The 23006-nt window shown below is 60.1% G+C and overlaps 1 protein-coding gene across 1 annotated transcript; it reads left to right on the top strand.

Moving 5' to 3' along the window:
• The first annotated feature begins 1297 nt into the window (after window positions 1-1297).
• SYT2 (synaptotagmin 2) lies at window positions 1298-22885 on the top strand. The gene is made up of 9 exons (XM_053963851.1): window positions 1298-1437; window positions 15502-15684; window positions 15813-15982; window positions 17278-17394; window positions 17619-17786; window positions 17939-18106; window positions 18527-18644; window positions 19875-20008; window positions 20622-22885. Exons 2-9 carry the CDS (start codon window positions 15519-15521, stop codon window positions 20826-20828), a joined length of 1248 nt encoding a protein of 415 aa, XP_053819826.1. The 5' UTR covers window positions 1298-1437; window positions 15502-15518; the 3' UTR covers window positions 20829-22885.
• The last annotated feature ends 121 nt before the right edge of the window (window positions 22886-23006 follow it).

Raw genomic sequence — 23006 nt, 5'->3', positions numbered from 1 at the left:
GGGCAGGGGAGGATCCCTTCGGTTCGGGCAACCCCGAATCCCCCGAACCTCCAGTAACCCCTGGGTGCTGCAGTGGGGATATGGCCCCATGCAGGGCCCTTCCCCTGCCCCCAGTATCCGGTGCCTGTGCCCCTCCGGAGCTCCTATCCGGAGCTCGTGCCTGTCTCTGTGATGTTGTCAGGGGCTGGTGCAAGGCTGGGAGGGGGTTTTGCTGCAGCAAAACTAGGGTGTGCAGAGGTTTTGGGTGATGCAGCTGCCAGCTGGGCTGGGACCTCGGGATGCCCTCTCTGCTCCAGGCACCACCTCTCCAGAGTGTCTCTGGCTGGAGCGGCTGGAGCAGCCGGCCACCTCCCTGTGTAGCTCAGATGCTCTGGCCGCGACACTGAGAGCAGGGGCTGCTGGAATGGAGGTGGTGGACCCTCAGCTTGGGTGGTTTGGGCTGAACCCACAGTGTCCCTCCCTGTCCCTGGCTCATGTATGGGGAGTAAGGACTGTCCAAGGGCTCCCTTTTCCCACTGGAGTCTCTGTTGATAGGAAGGGGATCCCACAGCAGTGGCAAAACTGTCCCCCCACTGCCCTCCGCTCCTCACCGGGGCTCCTCACTTGGATCCCATCAGCTTTTTCCTGATGTTTTGGCTCTAAAACCAAAGCTGGATTCCCAGGAGCCCTCTGGATCTGGGAGGAGGCACGATGGAGGTGCCACCACCACAGCTGCCTCCAGCGCCTCTCTCCTGTGGCCGCAGCAGGGACTTGGCAGGTCCCTGTGGTGGTGGTGGCCACAGTGGTGGGTGACTGGCGGGCGGTGATCTGCGCACGGTCACTGGTGAGAAGGGACCAGCGTGCGTGACCAGTGCGAGGCGATTGATGTGCAGTGCTTGGTGCTGGTGCCCAGTGTTAGTGCCCGGTATGAGGTGCCTGATGGCAGTTCCTGGTGTCAGTGCCAGGTGCCAGTGCTATGTGTGAGGTGACCGCGACGCGGAGTCCCTGTGCCCAGTGCCTGCGCTCGGTGCTGATGTGAAGTGCCCGGTGTGAGGTGATCCCAGTGGGGGTTTCCCGATGCCCAGTGTGAGGTGACCCCATGGGGTGCCCGGTGACAGGTATGAGGTGGCCCGATGGGGCGCCCGGTACCGATTCCCGGACGCCCGCGGGCGGTGCCGCTCCCGCACGAGTCCCGGTGCGCGCCCCGGGGGGGCCGGGCGGGCCGAGGTGCGCGGGCGGGGCCGCGGGCGGGGCCTCCCGGTGGCGGGAGGAGCCTCGCGGAGCCGCCGCACGCGAGCCCGGAGGGGCCGGGGCTGCCGCAGCGCCGCGCAGGTCCCGCCGCCCGCCCGGCACCGACCGCACCGACCGCTCCCCTCCGGCCCGCCCCGCACCGAGCGCTGCTCTCCACGCCCGCTCGGACCGCACCGCACCGCACCGCTCCCGCCTCCGCCCCGGCCGGTAAGTGCCCGCCCGCACTCCCGCCGAAGTTTCCCCCGGTGCCGCAGCGGCGCGGACTCTGCGGGACGGGGCTGCCCGAGCTCTCGCCGAGTCCGTCCCGACGCCGCCACCCGAGGTGCGATTGTCCCCCGTGGGGTGGGATGGAGTACTCGCCGCGGGCACCGGGTAGTGCACCTCGCCGTGTTCCGGTGCCGGGAGCAGGGCAGGGAGCTGCGCTTTTCACAGGAACTCATCCCGGGACACGGGTCCCAGAGCTGCCCAACGCCCGGAGGCTGCCCGCGGGGGGCTGCGCCCAGAAGGCAGCTGGGGACGGAGCCTGGAGGGATGGAGAGGGGACGGCCAGTGGTGCAGGAGGCTGCGGAACTGGCGGAGAGCACCCAGGGGCGTGGGGACTCTCCCGAAAACGTGAGACCCCCCTGGGAATGCGGGGCCACCCCGAGGATGCCGCGCGGTGCCGCCGGGTCAAAGGTGCCCTCTGGGCGCTGCGGGATGCTCCAGCTCCTCATCCCTGCGGATGCCCGACAATGGGTGCCCTTGGTGTGCTGGCCCCGGGAGTGGCGGGGGCGCGGGGCTGTTCCCGCAGCATTGCGGGGATCCCACCCTGGTGCTGGGTACTCGGGGAGCGGCGTGGCCCCAGCGTGGGCAGCTACAAGCCCCGCTGCACTGACGGCTTCTTCATAGCGGCCTGGCCAGGAGCCAGCTCCAGACAGACCCTCCGTCTGTACTCCCCCGCCGTGGCTACACCATCTCCGGGATCCTCCAGCAGTCCCTGCGCTGGCTGGGTGCCGTCAGGGTGCAGCCGTGCAGAGGGGTTCGGTCCAGGGCCGGGGATGTCACACTGGGGTGCCGCAGCCCTTGCTGTGCTCAGCACATCGCTGCTCCCCTCAGCCTAGTTTTAAAGAGTGATCCCCAAGGAGCTCTGCAAATTGCGCAGGGGACAGGCAGCGTTGCAAGGTGACTGTGGCACAGAGTGGGGGGGACACAAGTCTGTGTCACCCATTGCTTCGTGGTCTCCAACTGTATCAGTGCCTCTGTGTTTCTCTCTGCACGGGCGCCCCTTGGCGCAGCGCTCTTCTGTCCTCCGAGTGAGAGTGGCCGGGGTGCTGCGGGGTGTCACCCACTGCAGAGTGTCCGACAGCACAGCCTCTTGCGCTGTGGAGCTGCAGGGCGCTGCTGGACTCCCCGCCTGCTCCTCTGCTGCAGCAAAACTTCAGTCCTGAGCGCAGGCTGGCTGGTACGCGAGCTGCTGCTGCAGCGGTGTTACTCCTGCACGCACCGAGCGCAGCGCAGCCACCGGCAGGAGTCTCCAGCCTGCTGCATTATTGCTCGCTAGCACAGTGCCTCGGCCGCACGCTGCCCAGGGCTGCCGGAGCCCCGGGGCACCCCTGGGGCATCCCCGGGGCTCTTCGCCCTTGCTGCGTGCGGATGCTTTTGGCCTCAGGTTTTGGGTGGGAGAAAGTGCGGCTTGCGGTGGTCTGTGTGCAGGTGGAGTGTGAGACATCAAGGGGGAGGTTGATACACCCAAGGTCATTGAGGCCAGCAGTGGCAGTGGGAGTCACCTGTGCTGCTCGAGAACAGCACAACCCAGCAAAGCACCCCAGTGCCCCCAAACCTGAGCGCCTCTTGGAGTGATGCCATGTCTCCTCATTGCTTATGGGTGTAGTGCAGGAATGGGTCTGACCTTGCCGGATCCCCTGGCACCTTGCCTGGCCTCCCCTGGTGAGCACCCCTGCCCTGCTTGCTGGGAGCCAGCCTGAAGCCCTGGTGCCCCCGATTCTGCAGGGCGAGGACACGTCCCTCGCTGCCTGTGAGCCCGGCGATGGCAGCGGTGCTGAGCACTGCGTGCTGCCGGCCACCCTGGCTCTGCACCCACTGCCGACAGTGCCTGCGGTCCCAGTGCAGGGAGGACACACAAATACAGTCATATAGACCCTATATATACATCAGGTACATGGATATATATTATAAATATGCTTGGGGAGGGGGTTTCCAAACAGCCAGTGTGGCATTTGCTGCCGACTGCTCCCGTGGGCACTGCCTCCTGCTCCATAAGCCCCAGGGCTTATAAGTCACTGGGCTAGAGCTAGAGGCCACTGAAGTGAGCTGGGACTCCCACTCCTCGCAGGTCCTTCCTCCAGTTCACCACGGTTTTGGCAAAGTCCCAGCTCTGGGAGCCGGATGACTGCGGCTCCTCATTACGACTGGAATTTCTCCTTCCCCGGGCTGCGCAGAGAGCTGCGAGCTGGCAGCCGTGATGTCCTCCAGCAGGATCAATGCCCAGTGTACAGATGGGACCCAGTGCCCACTGGTTTAAAAGCCTGTATTTTTTAATTCCTTACTCCCGGCAGTGCAGCTCGGCACTGTGCCCGGCCGTGTTCCTCCTCGGCCTGGTGGCCACCAGCACCTTCCCCATGCCAGTTATCTGGAGCCGCCGGTCAGTGCAATCGGCAAAATGCTTTTGCCCTTGGCTGCGGCCGGCCTTTCCCTCCTGGATGAGCACCCGGCTCTTCCCTGGCTCATGCCCTCAGCTCAGCTCCTGCGTGAGCCTGCGTTCCCCCAAGCGCTCCTTGATTATTAGCCCTAATAATTGTGTTATCGCATTGACTGAACTGTTTCAGATGCCAAAGCTAATTTTGCTCTTCATGCCTTCCTTCATCAGTAATGGGATTTTGATAACATCACGCATCCAAAAGTATTGGATAAACTTGGCATAATTCCCCATTTATTAATTAAACCATAAATTAGGCAGCGTGCGTCTGGAATGTGAATGCCCCAAACTGGTGTAATCCTGCTGCTGGGGATGGTGCTAGCCCATTCCTGTCAGCCCTGGGGTGTGGGATTTTGGTGTCTCCTGCTGAGTTTGGGGGCTGCCACATCCCAGTGGGACCACCTGCTCCATTGCTCCCTGCATGCTGGAAGTTGTGATGTTTCATCAGATCTGGAGATTGGAATAGGAATTGTGTTGCCCCTGAGTTTAGCTGCTGGTCAGCAGTCAGAGTCTGGCAGAGCTCCCTGTCCCCCCGGGATGGTTCTGCTGGTGCTGGTGCTTTGGGAGGGGTGACTGCAGCCAGCTCTGGCAGTACACGTGGCAGTGCTGGGCTGTGCCAAATTCCTGCCATTTGGAGCCACATCCCACTCTCCCACACAGGCAGTTGTCTGACTGCTGCACCAAACCCATCCCCACTGGCTGGTTGTGGCCTGGAAGGCACCTCTGGCACTGACAGGGTGTCCAGGGTGTCCTTCTCCTTGTGCATCTTAAGGAAAGCTGGTGTGCTTTAATTAATCCAGGGTGTTTCATGCTCCCCAGCTTTTCCCAGCCCTGCAGGGTGCAGCAGACGTGGACACTGGGCTTGTGCATCCCTGGGGATATGGGGAGACCAGGAGCAAAGCGGGTGCTTGTGGCACAAGGTATAGGTGGGTGCTGTGGGATGTGATGGAGTCTAAGCCCTGAGTCTGTGCTGAGCTGGAGGTGGCCGGGGGGGACTGTCCTGCTGCCAGGGACCTGGGCAGCTGCTCCAGGGCCTGAAATCAAGGGCATTGGGAGTGTCTGTGAGCAGCAGGATGCCCAAGACATGCCTGTGTGCCAGGCTGGTTTGGGATCAGCAGAGCTGATCTGGCAGCTGACATTCTGGCAGTGCTGGCGTGGAATGAGGCATCCCTGACTCCTGTGAGCCTCATGTGGTGCCTCACACCAGTGCAATTCCACCAAAACACCATGGAGCCTCCAAACTGCTCAGCATGGTCCCAGGGAGATGCCTCCTACCTTCTCCTGCAGGACACAGGGTGTCCCTGGGGACATGTTGGGACTGAGAGTTCCTGGTTCTGGGGAACCCCAAGTGGCACCACAGCTCCCACCGGCCTTGAGCAGAGGATTCAAGGAAGAAAACAACCCCAAATTTCAGAGCCATGCATGGATTTACAAGCTCCCTGTGGGCTCTGTTGCTGTCTTGCTCTCTTCCCAGGGGAGTCCCAGGGTTTTCTCCTGGAACTGAGGCCTGGCAGAGCTGGGTAAGTGCCTGGGATGAAGGTGCTGGCTTGTGCCCACTCTGCCCATGCAGCATGGTGGCAGCACTGCCAGCAGCCTGGCACAGCCCCTGCCTGGTGCCGCAGTGAGCTGCGTGTGGCTGTGCCAGCTCAGCCACTGCTCTGTGCCACGGGAGAGCCCAGCAGAGCCCTCCTGCTGGAGTAGCGTGGGCCTGGCCATGGGAGACCCTTGGAAGGGATGGTGACCACCAACACCACTTCAGGAACCAGAGTGCTTTGCATCTGGGCTCCTCAGGTTTTTCCAGGGGAGGAACAGCCTTCTCCAGGATGCACTGGTGGAGCAGCTCCTCTGTGCAGCCCTGAAAGTGTGTGCTGTTGTGCTTGTGCCAATAAAGCACTTGGAGTCACACAGGGATGCAGTTCAGAGGGGCTGGGCAGGGACAGACGACCTCCCTGTGTTGTTCAGGGGCTGTGCTCATCACCCCAGCTGCACTCCCAGCTCTCCCAGCGACATTTCTCCATCTGCACAAGGTTTATTTGTGGAAGTCAGTCCTGTGTCCTGGCCTTGGTGGGGCTTTGTGCCACAACAAAATCCCCTGGGCTGCTGTGGTGCTGTGGTGCTTTTATGATCCCATCATTGTGCTTTCTCCATTCCCTTTGCCACCCCAAATACCACAAGGCCGGAAGGCCCTGGGGACACAGAGCTCTACTCTGCCTCTGGGCTCTCCATGCCTTGGAGCTGGGCAAGCAGCACCAACATTTCCCCCACAAGCATCCAGTCCTGGGGGACTGAGCCCAGGCTGACAGGGAAGAGGGGGATGAGCATTGCTGGGAGCTCCCCAGGGATGGGAGGTGGTTTCCTGGATTCTAACACCAGCCCATCAAGACCTCGTGCTTGGCTGGGAGCTGTGGAGATCTCCCTGGAGCCTCCCCCTGGAAATGGCCCCTCGTGGCTTGTGTCTGCTTGTTTGGCCCATGTGCTGAGCTGGGGAGCAGCACAGAGTGTCTGGGATCGATCCACCGCGTCTCAGCTTGCTCCTGGAGCCGCTTCTGGCTCTTCCCCAGGAGCTGACCTGGCTCCTTTTCTCTCCTCCCAAGCTGATCTGGAGCCATCAGTGTGGCACGGGGCCATGGCCGGGAGTGCCGGCAGTGTGGCCGTGGTGCCAGCAGCATGATGCCCACCCGGGAGGGCAGAACTTGGAACTCTTGGCTGTGTGGTGCCTTCGAAGTGCCAGGGCAGCTCAGCCCATCACCATCTGGTGCCCTATTTAGCTGCTCTCTTGTTGCCCTCAGAGCAAGACACTGCTGCCGTGGCATCACAGTGCTGGGGAGTGGGCTGGGCTCTGGCAGCACCTGGAACCTGTTTTTTGGGAGGCTTCTTTGGCCATTCATGGCTCTGTGTGCCAAGGGTGGAATGCGTGCGCTGCCTGGGGTTGGGGTGAGCCGGTGGTTTGTTGTGGCAGTGGTCAGTGCCATGTGGGATGTTCCATATGCCCCGCTGTCCTTGGCAACACCTTGGGGTGGTGTCCCCACAGCTCAGGATGTGGTGTCCAGCATGCCCAGGTGCCTTTGCTACCTGTGCCGTGGTGGCACGTGGCAGGAGCCAAAACCCTCTGGAGGAAGTGCTGGTGATGAATGGTGCCTGCAGCCCCTGGAGCATTCCTGTGGGATGAGACAGCAGTGCAGCACTGATGGGAGACAGTGGGAAGCAGAGAGCCCAGTGGAGAGGGGGACAAGGTGCTCATCAGTCCCTTTGCTGTTGGCACCCAAATTTCAGGTGGCAGTGGCTGTGGCAGCGCCTGTCCCACCTCCTGCGGGAGCCTTGGCACTAGTCCCAGCTCAGCTCCCTCCTGCCCTTCTTTCCTGGGGCAGCTGCAAACCAGAGCCAGGGCCTGATCCCTCTAGAAAAAGTGGGCTTTGGGGGATCAGCACCTCTGGGTGCCAGCCAGGGCTCTGAGTGCCCAGCAGTGGGTCCTTCTCTCCTCTGATGTGGGCGCTGGCATCGTGGGCTCTCACTGCCCTTGTCCCCCATTTCTCCTCATTGCTGTTCTGATTTTAGAGGCAAAGGCACAGAAAATCCCTGAGCTGCCTCACTGGGCACCCTGGCACTGGTGGGTGCCATCAGTGGTCCCCATGCAGGGAGGTGTCCCTGGGGAGGGACAAACTTGCCATCTCCCTGGGTCCCAATGCTTTGGGGGGCCCTGCCATTGCTGAGAAGCACCCCAATAGCTCGTGTGTGTTGGCTGAGGGGTTGCTTTGCAGAAAGAGACGCACAGGAGTGAGCAGGGCAGGGTGGAATCATCCCTTCCCCACACTGACCTTTAGGGGTCCATCCAGTGGGAGACTTCTGGCAGCAGGAGCAGATGGTTTGGCTTGGGAACACCAGAAGCCATCAATCTGGAACCCAGATGATGGACAAGGCTGCCTTAAGGCTGCATTTACTGCTAGACCTCACTTGGTTTTGCTGTGAGTAATGCAGATCCTCTCTCATAGGCAAGCACTGGCTGCAAAACCACCATCAGTTTTAAATTTTTTATTTTACAAGCTCCCCGTGGTGAGCCAGGGGCTGAGTCTTCTTCCTTGAGGCCAGGGGCTCTGTGATGAGGAGCGCAGGTTCTGGCTATGGGGCAGTGAGGCAGGAGCTCATCCCGAGCTGGGCAGTGTGGTGCCCTCCTCATCCCTGGGGAAGAGCCTGTGGCTGGGGCTGCTGAACCCCAGCAAGTCATTAGCTCTAATTAGGGAGTTGGTGGGTGATGAGGCCATGAGTGGAGTGTGCCGTGGATGGGAGGAGGGTGCTGGCCAGCTCTGGTCCCATACAGAGATGCTGCTGTAGCCTGCAGGATGGGGAGCAGTGCTGGGGATCTCGGTGAGGTCTGGTGGTTGTCACTGGCCCTCTCAGAGCTGGGGGAATGCTGAGCTTCAGCCCTGCTCTGGAATTTCCTCTCAGGACGCTGCTTCCCATGCTGTGCCTCAGTTTCCCTTGGAGAGTGGGGGTGTCTGGCCAGCAGCGCCTGGTCCTACATGGATTTGGGAACAGGAATGTGGCCTGTGAGGGTGATGTCTCAGCAGCTCAGGTTCTGTGATGCCACTTGCTACCAGAGTATCCTCGCCCCATGACACCCCTCAGCTGTAGGAGTACACCTGAAAAATGTGGAGCAGGGGGAGCAGAGACTCCCCTTGCCCTCAGCACAGTGGGTCAGGGTGGGAATGTGGGGGGATCCTGGGGGAAAGCGCTCCCCAAGCCCTGGGAGCTGCTGCACCATCCTGGGTGCTGAGGCTCTGATCTGGCACTGCTGATGCAGCTGCTATAGTGTTGTGCTGGGGCTGGGGAAGGGGAACAGGGATGAGATTCCACGGTTTGCTGGGCTGTTGCAGAGTCCTTTTGCACCAGGGTCCTGCAGCATCTCCCCACCCAGCACCCCCTCCCCTCCCTCCTCCCTGATCCTTTGGTCTGGTGCCTTCACACATCCCTTGCCAGGATTTCTCTGTTAATTAAATGACCATTAGAAGCCAAGTCATGTTTTTGCCTTAATTAGAGTCTCCTGTCTCACTGCTGTGAGCTGGAACTCCGGCCCAGCATGTCCCTTCCGTGTCCCACCCCGGACCGATGGGAGCGCGGGCAGCCAGCGCCGCAGTGCACGGCCAAGGGATGCCCCGGCATTGTGCCACTGGGTCCGGCAGAGATGGGATCTCCCCCCCCCAGCTCCTGACCCCAGAAGCAAAACACCTGTTGGCATCAAAATCCAGATAGGGCACTGCCAAATATCTCAGCTGTACTCTGGAATCTCTGCTTGCCCCCGGGCTGCACTGCAGGATTGTGCAGGCTCTGTAAGGCCCAGGCTTCCCGCTGGCATTGGGGTGGGGGAGATTTTACCTTGAAACTGGCTCGGGATTTTCATTCATGGTCATCCAAGCCCAAGCCCTGGCACACAGCAGCACAGTTTTCGGGTCAGCTCCTTGTTTGTGGAGGTCTGAGGGCTTCCCACATCTGTCCCAGCAGGACAGCTCAGACCTGGCTTTGTCATCCCGTAAAGGAGCAATAACTCATCCCTCTGGGCCCACGGTGGCAGCTGCCCTTCGTTAGCTAACGAGCCTCCTCCAGATCGGGGTCTCCCTGGGACACTTCATCCCTCTGGGCTGGGGGGCCAAAGCTGGGACCCCCCTGTACCCACCACCCACACCCAGCCCATGCTCAGTCAGCGCCGGCTGCTAATTGCTGCCTCAGCCTCATTAATCTTCATTTGTTGCTGTTCCCCCTCTCCATCATCCCCGCGGCCTTCACCTTCCGGGAGGGGAGAGGTTCCTGCTGCTGGAGGGGGGAGGTTCCTTCTGTCCCTGCAGAAGAGTAGCTGCATTCCCCAAAAGCCTCACCCTGATGGGGACTGAGCTCCCTGGGTGCTGCTGTGTCCAGGGACATCCCAGTCCTTCTGTGCATCCCCAAATTCTCATCCTGGGTCTGGTCCTTTGCAGAACATCCTGGCTGATGAGGGATCCTCAAAGCCCCCAACCAGTGAATCCCCGCTCCGTCCTCCCCATCCCACCCAGACAGGGAGCTGCTGCTGGGGCAGTGGATAACCATGATGGGACCAGCTCTGGAGAAACCCCAAATCTCCTTTTTTGTGCCAGGTGCTGCAGCAGTGCAGGGGGGTGGTCTCTGGGCTGGAGTCTTTGATGGAGGAGGAGGAGGAGGAGGAGGGATGAAGGGCTCAGGATTTTTCAGTGTCTAAACTGCTTTTCTGAACACAGGGAATGCCCTGGGGATGGATGGGGATGGGATCGCTGGCTCCAGCCTGGGATTTACATCCCGCCAGACCTTGGGGTGGTGCCGGCAAACGGAGTGCAGCAAATGGAACGTGTGACAGGGAGGGGGACACCCCCACCCCCTCTGCTCCCTACCATCAGCGATGGAGCCAGGGAGGTTGACACCAGGAAGGGCTGCCTTGGAGCTCAGTGCGGTTTCTCGGGGTTCAGTATCAGCTTTACCGGGGGGAGGGGGGATGGAGACCTGGGGCAAGTTTGGGGGCTGAGCCTGGAGGGAGCTCACTTGATACAGCCCCTGGGGACTCCTAGGCCAGATGTTTGCAGCTGGGGGACACTGCCTGAGGGGGTACACGGTAACAGTGTGGGGTGCAGAAGGGTTTTAGGGGTTCTGAGGGTGGTGCAGCATGCAGGTGCATGCATGAAGTGGGGCTGGGGGGGATAGGTTAGGGCGTCTGGGAAGCTGCTGCAGGCACAGGACATGGGATGTCCTCTGGGGGTGGGGGTGCTGCAGTGGTGGATTTGGGGTGCTGCACAGAGGGTGCAGGATGAGGCACTGGCGGCTGCAGGGGGTGCATTAGGGGAGAAATGCACTGTGAGGGTGATGGGTTTGGTGGAGTTACACACTGGGGGGCTGGGGGGACCCCACACCGCAGGGGCAGTGTAATGGAGGTGCATGGGTGATGTGCCACCCTCCTCACCCTCTGCCCCTGTGGGGTCTCTGCAGCAGCTGCCGAGCTGAAGCCTGTCCTGCTCCATGGGGAGCTCCTGGTGGGGTTTTTTGTGAGGGGAGGGGTGCAGTGGGTCCTACCATTGCCACCAACCTCCCCTGATGTGTGCTGCACCCCACGCAGGGGCTGGGGGATCCCCAGGGACCAGCAAGGCAGCAAGGTGTCCCTCCCTAGCCAGTATTTATTAATGATGCCTTAACTCACGCTTGTTCTTCAGCCATGGACTGATAGAAATCGTTAATTATAACCCTCATATTTTCTTTATGTCCCTAACCTGTGATCTTGGCGCGGGGGGGACGGGAGCAGTGGGGGTTGGCGGGGAACAACTCCAAACCAGGCAGGGATAAAGAGGAAACTTGAAGAACAGCAGCGAGTCCTCGGCAGGGGCAGCCCGGCAGGGTTTGGGGGTGCGATGAGGATTTCGGGGGGTCGAGCTCCCTTCCCACCCGCACCGCCGGCCGCTCGGCTCCTCGCCAGCGGCTGCCGCAACTTGCAAAGAGGAGGGAAAAAAATTGCAAAAGGAATGAGGGAAAAAAAAAAAAAACAAAAAACAAAAAAAAAAAAACCCAAGCAGGCAGCGGAGCCGGAGCAGGACTGCAATGCAGTGCCGCAGCCGTGCCCGCACGGCCCCCGCCCGCTGCCGGGGGAAGGGGCTGGCGCTGGGACAGGGGCTGGGACGGGCCCCCACCCGCTGAGAATCTGCGCCCTGGGGTGGCAGCAGCTCTGCCCCCAGAGCTGAGGGGTTGGGCTGCCCGCCCGTGCCTGCTGGGGACACGGGCTTTGCCCGAGGACGCCCGGTGAGGCGGTGGCACAGTGGGGACTGGGGTGAGGGGGCATCCCTAAGATCACGCTGCCCCACTGCTTCTCTCCCTGCCCCACAGACTGCCCCACTCCCTGCCCTCCCAGCCTCCCATCCCTCCCCGGCTGCCCCCATGGCACTGCCCCGCCCTGCCCTGCCTATGCAGGAGGCAGATCAGGCAGGTCCCCTCGCCTGGGGGGCAGGATGAGCCCCCCGCCCCCATGGCAGGGGCTGTAGCTGCTCAGCTGCGCGGGGGAGCAGCAACACGGTCTCCATAGGTTGGCCCCCCGCAGGCGTCTCCCGGGCCTCAGTTTCCCCCGGGCCTCAGCTCTGCCAGCGCCCGGTGAGCACCACAATGGAGCAAGCAATTAGTGATGCTAATTAGGATGCCCGGTTCAAAAGCAACCCCTCCAGCGAGGCCTGATGCTGCCTGCAGCCCCCCAGCCCCGGGCAGCCCCCGAGAGGCCCCCAGCAGCCTCCGAAGCAGCAGTTCCCTGGCCAAGTGTCTGTGCTGCATCTCAGCCCCCCGTGGCACCCAGCTCCTGCCGCTGGCACCCCGGGCTGTGCGGGTGTGTGCCAGCCTCGCACGGGCTGCGGGCAGTGCCTCGCACGGCTGGGACACACACACCCACGCTGGGTGCTGCCCGAGCCGACAAGGGACACAGCCCGGGCAGGGGGCACGGGCCCGGGAACGGCCCCGGGCACGAGCATTCACACACACACACACCATGCACGAGCATTTACATACGCTGTGCACGTTTACACACACACACAGACATTCATACCCTGTGCACATTTACACACACACATAGACATTCATACCCTGTGCACACACACACACACACACCGTGCACGAGCATTTACATACGCTGTGAACGTTTACACACAGACACACACACACAGAGACACACACAGAGACACACCCTGTGCACATTTACACACACACACACACACACACACACACGTGTTCATACCCTGTGCACACACACACACGTGTTCATACCCTGAGCACATTTACATACGTTCATATCCTGTGCACACACACATATGCATACCCTGTGCACATTTACATATGTTCATACCCTGTGTGCGCACACACACACATGCACACACACACACACGTTCATACCCTGTGCACATTTACACACACACATACACACACACATACGTTCATACCCTGTGCACACACACACACATATTCATACCCTGTGCACATTTACATACGTTCATACCCTGTGCACACACAGACACACACACACACACACACACACACACATATTCATACCCTGTACACATTTACATATGTTCATACCCTGTGTGTGCACACACACACACACGCACACGCACACATTCATACCCTGTGCACGCACCTTGCACCAGCGTTCACACCTTCACACATTTGCATGTCCCATGCACGCCTGCTTGCACGAGTGCATGGACACGCTTGCACCTCCATTTCCACGTGTGTGCAGACATGCACAGACACCCCCGTGTGCATGCACTGGCCCTTGCACTACACCCCCCCTGCAGCTCACAGGTGCACAGACACACCCCGGCAGGTCCTGGGGTGCTCCCCTGTGCCACCCCTGGCTGGCTCCGTGCTGCAGGAGCAGCCCCGCGATCATCGTGTCCCCACATTGCAGCGGGGCTCTCCTGCCCCCCGGGCAGTGCTGGGCTGGCGGCTCAGCCAGGTGCCCCCTCTGGGTGCTGCCCACCTTGTGTGGCAGGTTTGGGTGCAGAGCGGGTGCTTTGGGGTGTGTTGTGGTGGGGTGCAGCCCTGGGGTCCTCCACCTCCTGTTTTCTGGGGAGCTTGCAGGGTGTCAGTGGCCTGGACCCCACACCCTTTGTCCATGGGTGCAGGGCAGAGCCAGGACCCCTGCCCCGGACCAAGGGGGCAGGATCCAGCACTCGGAGGTTACCCCCAGCAGCCTCTGGTTTCCAAATCCTGCTTTCCAAATCTCTTCCTACCCACCCTGGTGCACATGGGTAGTGATGGGGACAACCCCCTCCAGTGGTGGGGACAGACCCAGACACACATCCATATCTTCTCAGATCCTGGAAGCTTTGGGGAACCTTCGAGGCCCTCAAGATCAGCTGGGTAGGGGTTTAAATGCAGCAGCTCCTGGTTCATCCCAAGAAGGATGTGGGGGTTGTGGGGGACCTCAAGCATCCTGCTCCAGCCCCCCAATGCCTGCTTTCAGGGCCAGGTGATGCTGATGCTGGTGTTTGGCCTGAAACAGCCCCTTGGTGGGGTGGGAAGGTGACTGTGGCCAAGCCATTGGGTGGCAAAGCTGCAGGCTGGCAGCAGGGGCCTTGTCGAGGAGGGAGCCACATAATCACATTTTGTTGTGTGAAGAACTGCCTCTGCCTCATGGGGGCCCCCCTAGACCCCCACACCACATTCCCCCAGGAGCAGTGGTGCAGGAGGAAGGTGTCCAGGTGTGCAGCCACACTCTGGGTAATTCAGTGCTTGATTCACCTGCGAGGTGGCTGGAGACACGTGGCAGTGTCAGTTTGGGGCAGCAACACCCCCAGCTCTCTCTGGCTGCCTTTTTTGAGGTGAGAGCACTCCTTCCCAAGTTCTGCAGAAAGGCAGAGGAGCACCCGGCCCCAGGGGACGATGCTCTGGCCGCCAGGCTTCTTGAGGGTGGGGAGGAAAGAAGAGATGCAGAGAAGGGGGTGCACTCAAGCCACAGCTCACCTGCCCCCAGAAACTCCTTCCTGAGCTATCTGTGATCCTGCTCGTCTCTGCTTCCCCTGCTGGAGAGCCTGGTGTTCTCCTTAACCCCACTGGCACTGTGCATTCCCTGGTATTCTTCCCTGCTCTGGTCTTCTCTTGCAAGCTTTCTGATGGGGTTGTGGAGGCACTTTGGGGCTGGAGCTGGGGTTGTGGGGGTACTTTGTACCAGGTTTGCCTGCAGGGGTCAAAGCCACATTTGCAAGATGATGGCTCTCCCCATCCTAGGCGGGTGCTCAGACCCAGCTGGGCTGGGGAGGGGGTGCTGAACGTGTTGGGCTGTTTTGCAGCCCTGGCTGTGTGACCTGAACACCTTCCCTGGCTCCACGGAGGAGCAGAGCTGGCCAAGGGAGCCCTGTGGGGCTGGGAGATGTGGCACCCAGGACATGGCACCTGTGCCATATGAGTTGACCCACTGACCTGCATACTGAACCCACCCCTGCTGTGTAGGGCCAACTCTTCCCTGCTTCCATCCATCCTCAAAATGTGCCCTGCCAAAGCTCCCTGGGGGCTGGAAGAAGAGCAGTGTGCTACTGCTGTTCCCAGACTTAGAAGCTACCCTGGGGCTGGGAGCAAGTCCTGAGGGTGCCACAGCAGCGCTGGGTCCCTGTGGGTGCCCCATGCCTCAGGTCCCTGCCTGAGACAAGGAGGAGATGGGAGGGCTGGATTTGTCCCAGCTAACCTCATTCTTCTCTCCTGGGGACGCAAACCCTCTCCCCTCATCCCAAAGGGGCCTTGCCAGGCGAACATCCTCCCAGGAGTGTCCCCATTGTCCCCAGGAGGCTCGGAGCTGGCACCATCATTGATGCAAGGCTGGGTGATGCTCCCAGTGCCTTTGGAGATGTCAAGGACCAGGAAACCCAGGGGCCAGCTGGGCTTCCCATGGCTTGTGAGGGATCCAGGTGACCTCTCGCAGACATTGGGTCTGTTCCCCTCTAGCAGGAGATGAGGTGTCCTGGTGCAGCCCTGCTGCCCACACAGGCACTGTCCTGGGGACACTGGGGCAGAGTGGGGGCAGCAGGGACCTGTGTGACCAGTGAGATGATGTGTTCCAGGGAGCCCCTGACCCACCATGACGTTCAAGCAAGCGTCCATGATGGCCCCAGAGGCCACAGCCAGCACGCTGCCCATGAGCACGATGGAGAACTCCACTGAGGCTGCGGGGCCAGGCGAGAGCAAGGAGGACATGTTCACCAAGCTGAGGGACAAGTTCATGAATGAGCTCAACAAGATCCCCTGTGAGTAGCTCCTTTCCCAGGTGTTACCCTCCTGATGGCACTGGTCCCAGTACAACCTCTGGAACAAGGTTTTTGGGTGGCTGGGAGGGAGCCACAGGGCTGAACACAACACTGGCTTTTGCCCACAGTGCCACCCTGGGCCCTCATCGCCATTGCAGTTGTGGCCGGACTCCTCATCCTCACCTGTTGCTTTTGCATCTGCAAGAAGTGCTGCTGCAAGAAGAAGAAGAACAAGAAGGAGAAGGGCAAAGGCATGAAGAATGCCATGAACATGAAGGACATGAAGTCAGGCAACCAGGTGATGTCCTCCTGGGCTGCTTGGCCAGCAGCCTCTCTGGCTGAGTTCCGACTGTGTCAGGGCGCTCAAAGATCAGGCAGCAGACTGGGAGGGAGCACCCGGACCCTGGGATGGGACAGTGGAGGCAGGACCTGAGACAGCAGCACTGTCCTCTTCCCGTGTCTGGTAGCCCAGATGGACCAGGCTCAAGCTGGCTGGGACCTGCCAGTGCTTCACCTGAGCCAGGACATGTTGATTTAACCCCTTGTGTCTCCTGCCTCCCTCTGGGTCAGACTTGTTTCTCTGAGCTTTTAGCTGAGAGGGGAGGGCCACCAGGCCAAAACACTGGCCAGTTTGGGATCCCCAAAACATCTATGGTGAAGTGGCAGGTGCTGGTAACTCATCCTGGTGGCCAGCCCAAGGCAGGCTTTGGTACCCACAGGCTTGTGGCCACCCCGGCCATTCCAATGGCCTTGACCCATGGCCATTTGGAGGGGGTGGGAGAATTTGAGGATCTGTTCCTGCTCTTCAGAGCCATGTGGGCACCATGGGCATGCAGACAGGGCTGGAGCAGGAGAGGGGGGAGGCGTGAGGTGGGATTCCCCAGTGGAGAGCGAGGGCTGTGTCCTCGGGCTCCACAGGTGGTACAGGCCCTGATGCCCCACCCTGCCACGGTCCCTCGGTGTCTGTGTGACATGTGTCTCTTTGCCCACGGTGCCCTCGCTGTCCTGCCCTGGCTGCCTCTCTGCTCTGGGACACCCTCCACGTAAGTGTCGCCATGAGCCTCCTTCTCCATCATCTGCTTGCCGGGTGGGATGGGGGACTGGGGACACATCAAAGAGGGGACAAAGGGGCTGGGACTCCCACACAGGGAGTGTGCTTGGAGAGGCAGGAAGAGGGGTGGATTTCCTGGGGACAATCTATTTCTGAGCCTACAGAGCCTGGAAATGGCCCTGGGTCCTCCAAGCATGGGCTGGGGGGCACAGGACCCACCACCTGCAAGCACCAAACTCCACTGGAGTCAATCCCTTGTCCGGGCACCCCTGGCAGCACCCCCCTTCATTTTGGCTGGACCAGCACCAGGGCCTGCCTGGGAGCTGCATGGCTGTGGCCCAGCCAGTGCCACCCCCAGAATGCTCTGTCAGTGTTTCATGTCCCCAGCACGTGCATCTCCTTTCCTCCGGTGGGGAGAACCTGGGTGTTGAGACACCAGGAGGGTTGGGGTGCTGAGGTCCCCAGAGTTGTGGGGCTGGGGCTGCTGGGCTGTGAGCATTCTGCTGAGCTGGACACCTCGGCTGCCGTTCCAGGACCAACAGGACGATGACGACGCAGAGACGGGTCTGACAGAGGGGGAAGGTGAGGAAGAGGAGAAGGAGCCGGAGAACCTGGGCAAGCTGCAGTTCTCACTGGACTATGATTTCCAGGCAAACCAGGTGATGGAGGGGCTGGGGCTCAGCTGAGGAGTGGGGTTTGCCCAGCGGGGGAGCTGAGAGGAGGACAGGTCTCTGTGCTGGACCTGGGAGGCACATGAGGGAAGGAGGAGCTGGGTGGGTGCTGTGCCACAGGAAGTCCTGCCCCATGTTGGACTGGAGATGAGCCCTTGGCAGCTGCAGGGCATGGCTGGGCTGTCTCACTGAGGACTCCTCTGCCCTTCCAGCTCACAGTGGGGATCCTCCAAGCTGCCGAACTGCCAGCTTTGGATATGGGTGGCACCTCAGACCCCTACGTCAAGGTGTTTCTGCTCCCTGACAAGAAGAAAAAGTATGAGACCAAAGTGCAGAAGAAGACACTCAACCCTGCCTTCAATGAGACCTTCACCTTCAAGGTGAGCCCCTTCATCCATAACACAGGGCCTTGTCTCCCACTCCAGTCCTTCCCCCTGGCTGCAGCAGTCCTGTGTGCTGACTTTCCCTTCCAGGAGCAGGTGGTCCTGGCTCGGGGTGCCCCTTGCAGCCCGGTTGTTGTCCCTCTGTGCAGGTGCCCTACCAGGAGCTGGGTGGGAAGACGCTGGTGATGGCCATCTATGACTTTGATCGCTTCTCCAAGCACGACATCATCGGTGAGGTGAAGGTGCCCATGAACACAGTGGACCTGGGCCAGCCCATCGAGGAGTGGCGGGACCTGCAGAGTGGCGAGAAGGAGGAGGTGAGACCCAGCCCAGAGCCAGCTGAACCCCTGGCCTGGGGACTGAGATGGGGACTGCCATGGGGTGAGCTCTGCTTTCAGGGCCATCCCACAGTGCTCGGGGTCACAATCACCGTGGGGTCCCACCAGGGTACCATGGCAGTCATTACTGGGGTCTGAGCTGTTGTTCCTCTGTGTGAAAACGTTTCTATAACAAAAAAAAAAAAAAAAAAAAATCAAGACTATAAAACATCTTGAGTGCTGTACTGGGCCTGGCTTGTCCTGGACGAAGTGATCAAATTCTTGTGTTGGTGCACAGGGTGCCAGCTTGTGCCTGGACCGAGCAGGGTTTGGGGGGACCTGCATGTGTGATCATGTCCAAACACTGGAGTCCCAGGCACTGGCAAGGCTTTGATCTTCCCTTCTTGCTCTGCCTGGCAGCCAGAGAAGCTGGGAGATATCTGCATCTCCCTCCGGTACGTGCCCACAGCCGGGAAGCTCACTGTCTGCATCCTGGAAGCCAAGAACCTGAAGAAGATGGATGTTGGGGGCCTCTCAGGTGAGTGTTGCTCAGAGGCAGCCTCCCCCTGCCCTGCTGGGGCTCTCAGAATCCTCTGTGGGAAAGGACTCTGGGGCCACCTGTCTGGCAGAGCTTGGGAAAACCCCCAGTGCCTCCTCATTGCCTTGGAGGCAGCCCCAGGTCTGGCTGGGGGGTGAGGGGAGATGGGCATGGGATGCATCCCCAACTCTTGGGAAGGACACTTCAAATTTGGTCCTCCAGGATGCTGCAGGACCTGGGTGGTGAAAGTGCTCCTCTGCCATTTGCTCCTGGTCCTACTCTTCCCTGACCTGGGGGCCGGTGACCTTGGTCGACAGCATGTTTTGTGCTTAAAGTGTCATCCCAGCCCCATCCTGGGGCTGAACTCTGTGCCTAGGCGTCCTCAGGTCTCTCCAGACGTGCTTTAACCAAGACAAGAGCAGTACCTGCAAGGCTGGAAGGATTCAGTTTTATTGTGGGCTTTCCTGCTCCAGAAACAGGGGTCAGGCCAGAACCCACCCAATGTCACTCACCTGACAGCCTGGTTGTCACCCTACTGTCCCCTGCCTTCCTATAAGGGGGCCCACAGCATAGAATCCCAGAACCATTACTGTTGGAAAAGACCTACAGGATCATCAGGTTCTGTGCCTGATCCCCACCTTGTCACCCAGACCAGAGCACCCAGTGCCATGTCCAGGCGTTGCTTGGTCAGCTCCAAGGATGGGGACTCCACCACCTGGAGTCCCTGGGCAGTTCCAATGCCTGACCACCCTTTCCATAAACAAATTCTTCCTGATGTGCAACCTGAACCTCCCCTGGCACAACTTGAGGCTGTTTCCTCTCCTCCTGTCCCTGTTCCCTGGGAGCAGAGCCCGACCCCCCCAGGCTACCCCCTTCTGTCAGGAGTTGTGCAGAGCCAGAAGGTCCCCCCTGAGCCTCCTTTTCTCCAGGCTGAGCCCATTTCCCAGCTCCTTCAGCCTCTCCTCATATGTCTGACTCTCCAGACCCTTCCCCAGTGCTGCTGAATGCAGAAGAGCTCCATCCCTTGGCCAGTTGCTCCCACAAAACTTCTCCAGCCCAAGCACTTTGTCTTTGGCATCCATCCACAAACCTCAGACCATCCTTACTCAGGGCAGTCTCTCCTTCCCCCTGGGTGAGAAGTGTCCTGGGACCAGGAGGTATCCCAGGGGTATCCCCAGAGGCATCCCCAGGGCACCTCAGCCCTGGCTAATGCCCCATCCTGACCCCCAGATCCCTACGTGAAGATCCACCTGCTGCAGAATGGCAAGAGGTTGAAGAAGAAGAAGACCACAGTCAAGAAGAAGACCCTGAACCCCTACTTCAATGAGTCTTTCAGCTTTGAGATCCCCTTTGAGCAGATACAGGTTTGTCTGATGACTCCCCTGGGATGGAAGATGTCCTAAAGCTGCCTGAGCCCTTATCCCAGCCTTCCCAGCAGCCTGAGCTGCTCCTGTTGAGCTCCTGCTCTGGTTATCCAGGAGATTCTTCCAGTCTCATCTGGGGCCTGGGCTGGTGCTGAGGGCAGCTGGTGCAGGGCAGAGGTGGGAGGCTGGGCAGCGCCCATGGAGATGAACCCCAACTCAGATCATGGCTGAAATAGGGCTTTCCTCTGCTCCTGATCCTGCAGTGCTCACCCTAAGCATAACAGGGTGGTCCTGGGAGCATTTTGGACTCTTGGCCACTGCCTTCTGCCCCTCCATGTCCTATGCAAGTCCCTGCACGTGCCCCTTGCCCCTGCCCAGTAGCCCACAGCTCTTGCCCAGCCCCACACCACACCTTGGTGACCTTTCCCAGGTGAATCAGCTCAGGATGAGCTGGGCCCCCACTGCGCTCTGCGCTCCTTGGGGAAGGACGTGAAGGAAGCAGGGAGGGGGCCCTGCCCCGAAATGGGCCACATCCTTGGGGGATCCCTGGGGCTATGCAGCTGTCATGGCCACTGCACCTTCCCACACCTCTAAAAAAGGTTTTCTCCTTTAGAAAGTGCAAGTGGTCATCACAGTGCTGGACTACGACAAGCTGGGGAAGAATGAAGCCATCGGCAAGATCTTCACAGGCTTGAACTCCACCGGCACGGAGCTGCGGCACTGGTCCGACATGCTGGCCAACCCCCGGCGGCCCATTGCCCAGTGGCACTCGCTGAAGCCAGAGGAAGAAGTAGATGCAGCTCTCGGGAAAAACAAATAGGCAGCTCTGCCAGCCGGCGCGGCACTGCGGACAGTTGACCCAGAGCTACTGATACCTCAGTTCTGCAACCTTCCTTTTGGTTTTTGTTCTAAGCTGAAATGCCCTTCGATGCCTCTGGAAGGGTATCCAGGCAGTCCCAATAGCTTCCAGGGGAAGAGGTTGAAGACATGGATGGTTCTTTTTGTTCTTCAGCATCACTCCCTTCTGCTGCATGTCCCATTGCCTCTGCTCGCCATCCCTTCCCAGTGCAAAGCCAGCAGCACACCTGGGACCTTCCCCAGCAGCTGTGTCACCAGCCTGCAGCATTGCTGACACCATCCTGCCCTTGGGATCACGTGGGGAACCATGGAACGTTGCCTGGAGGTGATACTGGAGCCTGATGGTGTGAGGTGACCAGACCCACTGTGCTTGGTTGGGGCATGACCAGCAGTGAGACAGAAAAATGGTGCAGAAGACCCTCTGAAGAGACCCAGGGGTCTCCCCCTGGCCCTCCCCAAGGAAAGCTGAGTGCCCCTGGACAGCTCCAGGTTTGGGTTCTCTGAGGAGAGGCTGGCGGTGGGGTGCCAAGCCCTCAGTGTTGCAGCAGGAGCTGTGGAGGCCAGTCTGGGCACAGGGATCCTCAGGAGGGCTGCTCCAAGGAAACACAGTGTGAAATGTGGATGCACCAGCAGCACTGTGTGGATCACCGCCACCACCAGCACCACAACCTCTGTTTTGTCCCCAGAGGGGCAGCGCTGGGTGATTTGCATCTGTGTCCTGTTCACCATGCTTGGTGAATCCCAAAGATCAAAATGCTTCCACAAGGCAGGTTTACAATGAGAGGTCTCCAGGTGCGATGGGGGCAGCCACCGGTGTCTCCCCAGGGACCGTCCATCGCGTGTCCCGTCATCGCTGTGGGCACCTCAGCCTCAGGGCAGCCAGGGGGCCATGGGGAGCTCCAGCCCCACCACCTGCTGCAGGTGGGGATGGCAAGAGCAAACCTAGGGCCAATAAGCCCCAGACCCCCAACCCCCATGAGCTGCTACTCCCCACCAGGCCACTGGCTGTTAAACCCACCCTGTCCTGTTCCCCTCGGGGGTAAAAGCCATAATCCATGACCCTGACAGTGGCTAAGAGCTTCTCTAGGCTACTTCTGCCACTGTCCCAGAAAAGCCCCTGAGTCAGAAAGCCAACACAGTTCTCTGCAGCTGGGAGAGGGTCCAGCAGCCCTGCCCGGTCTGTAGTGGAGCACTGATGTTGGCTCATGTCCCTGTCCCAGCCCCAGCTCCACAGCAGCCTCGTGCTCTGCTCCCTTTGGCTTCCTGGGACTCAGTGCTGGGCGTTCTGGCACGGCAGCAGTGAAGGGTCGAGCCCCAGGGATGTGCTGGCACTGGGGATGCTGCTCTGGGGGCTCAACACCTGGGCTGGGACCATGGTGCAGGGTGTCCCAGGTCCAGGGACACAGTGCCAAAACCAAGCTCATCCCAGTGCTGTTGGATGTTTTAGCAGCTCCCACAGCTCTGACTTCCCAAAGGGCATTCCAGCCCTCTCCAGAGGTGGGGACATGATGGGAAACTTGGTGGCAGTCACCAGGTTTGAAACTTGGCTCGGAGGGTTCAAATGGACATGGGGACTGTACCAGGAGGGTAGTGCAGCTCTGGGACTGGTCCCCAGGGCAGGACATCTCCATCTGTGGGAGGTTTGGGGCTCGGATGGCTGAGCTGCAGTGTGGGAAGGCGATGTTGGACGGGACCTCTAATGACCACCTCCAGCACCACTGTGGCTGCACTTGGCCCATGCCCTGCTGAAGGTGGCACTGGGGCCATGCTGGGTCTGCAGGGGTCATCCAGCCAGTGGTTTCTCAGGGCCATCTCCAGCTTTAATTAGTCCCTTTTCCTAATGGATGTGTCATTGTCAACAGATGGGGTCCTGCCCTGCCCCTGTAGCCAAAGGGAGAAGTCTTTGGATGCTTTTAATAATGGGGAGCTGGAGGGGGTCTGATGCCCCATGGTCAGGAGCACTCGTAGGACTCAGTCTCATTATGGGGTCCATCCAGGCATCGGGGGGGGGGGGGGTGGGGTGTGTGGGGGCGTTTGCCTTACATGGAATGGGTTAAAAAAGGAGGAATTAGAAAAAGCACTGAAATGCTACTGTTTGCAGCCAGCAAGTGTGCATGGCCCCACAGCCTTCCCAGGGAAG

The sequence above is a fragment of the Vidua chalybeata genome, chromosome 24 (assembly GCF_026979565.1).
Source record: "Vidua chalybeata isolate OUT-0048 chromosome 24, bVidCha1 merged haplotype, whole genome shotgun sequence".
NCBI lineage: Eukaryota > Metazoa > Chordata > Aves > Passeriformes > Viduidae > Vidua > Vidua chalybeata.
The sequence above is the reverse complement of the archived record's forward strand: the minus strand, read 5'-3'. Positions and strand labels throughout refer to the sequence as shown.